Source organism: Odocoileus virginianus, chromosome 20 (assembly GCF_023699985.2).
Source record: "Odocoileus virginianus isolate 20LAN1187 ecotype Illinois chromosome 20, Ovbor_1.2, whole genome shotgun sequence".
Lineage (NCBI taxonomy): Eukaryota > Metazoa > Chordata > Mammalia > Artiodactyla > Cervidae > Odocoileus > Odocoileus virginianus.
The window spans coordinates 9,714,733-9,720,732 of NC_069693.1; the positions used below are offsets into that span (position 1 = coordinate 9,714,733).

The following is a 6,000-nucleotide window of genomic DNA, read 5'->3' on the forward strand; positions in this document are numbered from 1 at the left end:
CAGTTAGTAGCCCAGGAGTAACTCCTACCTCCTGTAGTTCTTTTTGAGGTCACGCTGGGGAAAGAAACAATGCTAGGAAATGCCAGGACCGAGCCCTCGTCCTCGTTAAAAGTTAAAGGCTCCCTTCCCTCCAAGCAGTCTGGAACCTTCTCTTCCAAGTCAGAAGGGGTGGGTGCAGGATGACCCAGTGTCCCACAGACATAGAAAGAAGGGTAAGGGTCACTGAAAGTGGATCTCTGATGCTAGCCCAGGCACCTGACAAATCTTTGAGAAATTAACAGCAAGGAGAAATCAGCATTCACTATTTGCCAGGAACCGGCTAAGATTTATTTGTATCACCTCTTCCCAAAATAACTCTATTACTTTTTAAAGAAAAGTAGATTCCCTATTTCCTCCTCTTTTGTTTGACTTGGTGGGCTTTTTTCATGTTCCTTTAGCTGTTGGGTATTTCTCTCCCTTTTCATCTTGTTTAGATTGCTGTGTCTGGAGTGGGCTTTCTGTATTCTTGTGGTCTGAGGTTCCTTTTTATTGTGGAGGTTTCACCCAGTGGGTGGGGTTGGACGATTGGTTTGTCAAGGTTTCCTGGTTAGGGAAGCTTGTGTCAGCGTTCTGGTGCGTGGAATTGGATTTCTTCTCTCTGGAGTACAATGGAGTGTCCAGTAATGAGTTTAGCGATGGGTCTCTGTGTTAGGTGTGACTTTGGAGAGCCTGTATGTTGACACTCAGGTCTATGTTCCTGCGTTGCTAAAGAATTTGCATGGTATGTCTTGTACTGGAGCTTATTGGCTCTTGGGTGGTGGGTGGTTTTGGTGTAGGTATGGAAGCTTTTGGATGGTCTCTTATTCCTTAATGTTCCATGTAGTCAGGAGTTTTCTGGTTTTCTCAGGATTTGGGCTCAAGTCTCCTGCCTCTGGATTTCAGTTTTATTCTTCCAATAGTCTCAAGGCTTCTCCAACTATACAGTACTGATAATAAAACTTCTAGATTAATGGTGAAAAGATTCTCCACCATGAGAGACAACCAGAGAGGTTCACAGAGTTACATGAAGAATAGGAGAGGGAGGAAGGAGATAGAGATGAGCAGGAGGAGAAAAAGGGGACTTAAGAGGAGAGAGACAGATTTACACAGTTATCTGTTCCCAAAGTGTTCTCCGTAGCCCAGACACCCACAAAGATTCACAGAGTTGGACTGGGAAGAGAAGGGGAATGGAGGAAATAGAGGTGTTCTGAGGTAGAAAACAGAGAGTTAAAAGTGGGAGAGTATCACCACACTCCTGAATAGAAATGGGAACTGAATATTGGATTCTTAAATGACCAAAATTTATATCACATACTACTGAAAAACAAAGATTGAAAATTTAGTGTAGAGGTTAGACTCTTTGAAATACAATATTTAAAAACAAAAACAAAAACACACAAAAAATTTAGAACTGTATATGAAGTTTGGTTTAAAAATAGGGTTTCTCTCTCTTTTTTTTTTTTTTTTGGCAAGGTTATAGTGAAATGAAAATGAAAGTTAAGGAATAATAGAGGAGTATTAGAGGACTCTAAAAGGAAATAGGAGAGAAAAACAAGAAAAAGAAAAGAAAAGAAAAAAAAATTTCTTTTTCCCTAATTAAAAAAAATCGTAAAAATATATGAAAATGAAAGTTGAGGAGTAATGGGGGAGTAATAGGGAATTATAAAAGAAAATAAAAGAGAAAAAATAAAAAATAAAAAAGAAGGAAAGAAAAAAAAAATTTTTTTTTTTTTAATTAAAAAAAAAATATGTACATATATATCTAGGAATTTCTCTGGGGTTGTTGCGGTCAGCGTAGGTTCAGTTCAATTTCAGATAGCTCCTCTTTCCAGCTTACACTTCTCGATATCTGTAGGCCCCTTCCCGTGTAGTCGGTGTTACCTTCAGGGTTTTTAATCTGTTGCACCGGTCCTTTCTGAAGCGGTTCCCTTTGTTTATTTGGCTTCTGTTTGCCGTCTCTTTGGTGTCTAATTTCCGCCCTGACACAGGCGGGCGGAGGTGATCTCTTATTTAGGTTCTCTAGTTCAGTTCAGTCCTGCTAAGGGGAGGGCGGGGCGCTGCAGACAGATACTGCTCTGTGTGGATAGCACTCACCGTGTTCCGTTCACGCTGGGTTTGCCCCGCTCACGGGTGTCTGTGCTTTCGCTGTCTACACTGTAAAGTTGCAGGATATAAAATTAACACACAGAAATCTCTTGCATTCCTATACACTAACAATGAGAAAACAGAAAGAGAAATTAAGGAAACAATACCATTCACCATTGCAACAAAAAGAATAAAATACTTAGGAGTATATCTACCTAAAGAAACAAAAGACCTATACATAGAAAACTATAAAACACTGATGAAAGAAATCAAAGAGGACACAAACAGATGGAGAAATACACCGTGTTCATGGATTGGAAGAATCAATATTGTCAAAATGGCTATACTACCCAAAGCAATCTATAGATTCAATGCAATCCCTATCAAACTACCAACGGTATTTTTCACAGAACTAGAACAAATAATTTCACAAGTGGTATGGAAATACAAAAAACCTCGAATAGCCAAAGTAATCCTGAGAAAGAAGAATGGAACTGGAGGAATCAATCTGCCTGACTTCAGACTCTACTACAAAGCCACAGTCATCAAGACAGTATGGTACTGGCACAAAGACAGAAATATAGATCAATGGAACAGAACAGAAAGCCCGGAGATAAATCCACGAACCTATGGTCACCTTATCTTTGACAAAGGAGGCAAGGATATACAATGGAAAAAGATAACCTCTTTAACAAGTGGTGCTGGGAAAACTGGTCAACCACATGTAAAAGAATGAAACTAGAACACTTTCTAACACCATACACAAAAATAAACTCAAAATGGATTAAAGATCTAAATGTAAGACCAGAAACTATCAAACTCCTAGAGGAGAACATAGGCAAAACACTCTCCGACATAAATCACAGCAGGATCCTCTATGACCCACATCCCAGAATTTTAGAAATAAAAGCAAAAATAAACAAATGGGACCTAATGAAACTTAAAAGCTTTTGCACAACAAAGGAAACTATAAGCAAGGTGAAAAGACAGCCCTCAGATTGGGAGAAAATAATAGCAAACGAAGCAACAGACAAAGGATTAATCTCAAAAATATACAAGCAACTCCTCCAGCTCAACTCCAGAAAAATAAATGACCCAATCAAAAAATGGGCCAAAGAACTCAACAGACATTTCTCCAAGGAAGACATACAGATGGCTAACAAACACATGAAGAGATGCTCAACATCACTCATTATCAGAGAAATGCAAATCAAAACCACAATGAGGTACCATTACACGCCAGTCAGGATGGCTGCTAACCAAAAGTCAAGCAATAAATGCTGGAGAGGGTGTGGAGAAAAGGGAACCCGCTTATACTGTTGGTGGGAATGCAAATTAGTAAAGCCACTATGGAAAACAGTGAGGAGATTTCTTAAAAAGCTGGAAATAGAACTGCCATATGACCCAGCAATTCCACTTCTGGGCATACACACCAAGGAAACCAGATCTGAAAGAGACACGTGCACCCCAATGTTCATCGCAGCACTGTTTGTAATAGCCAGGACATGGAAGCAACCCAGATGCCCATCAGCAGACGAACGGATGAGGAAGCTGTGGTACATATACACCATGGAATATTACTCAGCCATTAAAAAGAATTCATTTGAATCAGTTCTAATGAGATGGATGAAACTGGAGCCCATTATACAGAGTGAAGTAAGCCAGAAAGATAAAGACCATTACAGTATACTAACACATATATATGGACTTTAGAAAGATGGTAACGATAACCCTATATGCAAAACAGAAAAAGAGACTCAGATGTATAGAACAGACTTGTGGACTCTGGGAGAAGGCGAGGGTGGGATGTTTCAAGAGAACAGCATTGAAACATGTATATTATCTAGGGTGAAACAGATCGCCAGCCCAGGTTGGGTGCATGAGACAAGTGCTCGGGCCTGGTGCACTGGGAAGACCCAGAGGGATCGGGTGGAGAGGGAGGTGGGAGGGGGGACCGGGATGGGGAATACATGTAAATCCATGGCTAATTCATTTCAATGTATGACAAAAACTACTGTAATGATGTAAAGTAATTAGCCTCCAACTAATAAAAATAAATGAAAAAAAAAAAAAAAGTAATGGGTGGCTCAGGCGATAAAGAATCCTCCTGCAAAGCGAGAGATCTGGGTCCGATCCCTGGTGAGGAAGATCCTCTGGAGGAGGGCATGGTAACAGTATTTGTGCCTGGAGAATCCCATGGACAGAGGAGCCTGGCGGGCTACAGTTCAAGGGATGGCAGAGTCAGACACGACTGAGCGACTAGGTGCGCGCGCGCACACACACACACACACACACACACACACACACACACACACACACAACGGTAGGCACGGGGAGATTAACACACACACACACACACACACACACACACGGTAGGCAAGGGGAGATTAACACACACACACACACCGGGAGGCACGGGGAGATTAACTCCCCATGTGAAGAAGTAGAAGCGAGCGTGGAAAGCGGAGAGGTGGAACGGGCTAGCCCAAGGCCACGTAAACATAATCTAGGAGATATGCGAGGGGAGCTGGTACTCTCTCAGGGTCTCCAGAATACCCCAACCGCTCCGCCAAGGGGAACGCACACCGCTGCCTTTGCTCCTCCGCACCTGCACTCTCCGCCGAGGATTCTTTTCCCCTAAGTCGACTGCCAGGTAATTGAGCATCCCATGCATAGATCCAGAACATTTGGAAGGGCTACCAAGACGCGGAACTGACAAGCCCGCCCCACGGAAGAGACACCAGCAACCTCACTCTCCCTGGACGGAAGTCCTAGGAGTTCACGGGGCGTCTGGACTACACTTCCCAGAATCCATCTGATTTCCCCTTCTTGAGCGGCAGTGCAAGAAACTAACAGTGTCAGAACTACACTTCCCGGAATGCCAAGGGACACTAACCAGAGTCTCACTTTCCAGCAAGAAGTGTTGGAACTACGGGAGCTCCTTGACTACACTTCCTAAAACTCCACAGCGGAAAGAACCCCACAGTCCCGACTCCCCGGCGGTGATGAGGTTCCCTGCACGAGGTCTGTTAATTTTCCTTGAGTTCCCCAGTGAAAATATTTCATAGACACGACTTTCTGAAATCAAAATGTCTCCCAATTATGGCAGGAGTGTTGTTGGAAAGGGAACAAGTAGGGAGATACAATCTTCAAGATATTAACTGCTTAGGGGACACAAGGTGATTGAATGCAGGCTCATTTTAGTCTAATCTGATGTTAGGAGGCTAAAGGTGTGAGGTAAAAGAATAGGCGAAGAGGAATGATTTAGGAGGGGCAATGGGGAAGGAAGGAGGTAGCAGTGCCAACTCCAGACCCTGTGGTACCACTGCTTTGGCAGGAAAAACAAACTTGAGAGGGCCAAAATGGAAACTCGTCCTCATGGAAAAGTGCTCTTCCCTCACCTAAACTTTTCATTGACGTTGCTATGATCCCTACTTTGGATGTGAAAACACCAAATATCAGAAAGTTAAAAATTGTCTGCTATCTCAATGCAAGTATAATTGCTGAAGTGCTTGGCACTGGAGTCACGGTGATTCCCAAAGCCTATGATTTAATGCCAGAGCACTGAGGAGAATTCTATTGGTGAGGGAGGATGTTTATATTAATATGAAATGTTGTATTTAGTATATTAAATATTAATATTTCTGGTTAAAATCTTTATTATAGGTATTAATTTTAAAACATACATTCAGTTCACTCAGTGGTGTCCAACTCTTTGTGAGCCCATGAATCGCAGCACACCAGGCCTCCCTGTCCATCACCAACTCCCAGAGTTTACTCAAACTCATGTCCATCCAGTCAGTGATGCCATCCAGCCATCTAATCCTCTGTCGTCCCCTTCTCCTCCTGCACCCAATCCCTCCTAGCATCAGGGTCTTTTCGAATGAGTCAACTCTT

At 42.5% G+C, this 6,000-nt stretch overlaps 1 protein-coding gene across 1 annotated transcript in view; it reads right to left on the reverse strand.

Annotated features, from left to right (window-relative positions):
- The window catches only part of LOC110137025 (zinc finger protein 208-like), a 34,885-nt gene extending 30,006 nt beyond the window's left edge, over window positions 1-4,879 (reverse strand). Inside the window, 1 exon segment of the mRNA XM_070451580.1 lies at window positions 4,712-4,879. Coding sequence (XP_070307681.1) covers window positions 4,712-4,777 — 66 coding nt within the window. The 5' untranslated portion in view covers window positions 4,778-4,879.
- Between the last annotated feature and the right edge of the window lie 1,121 nt (window positions 4,880-6,000).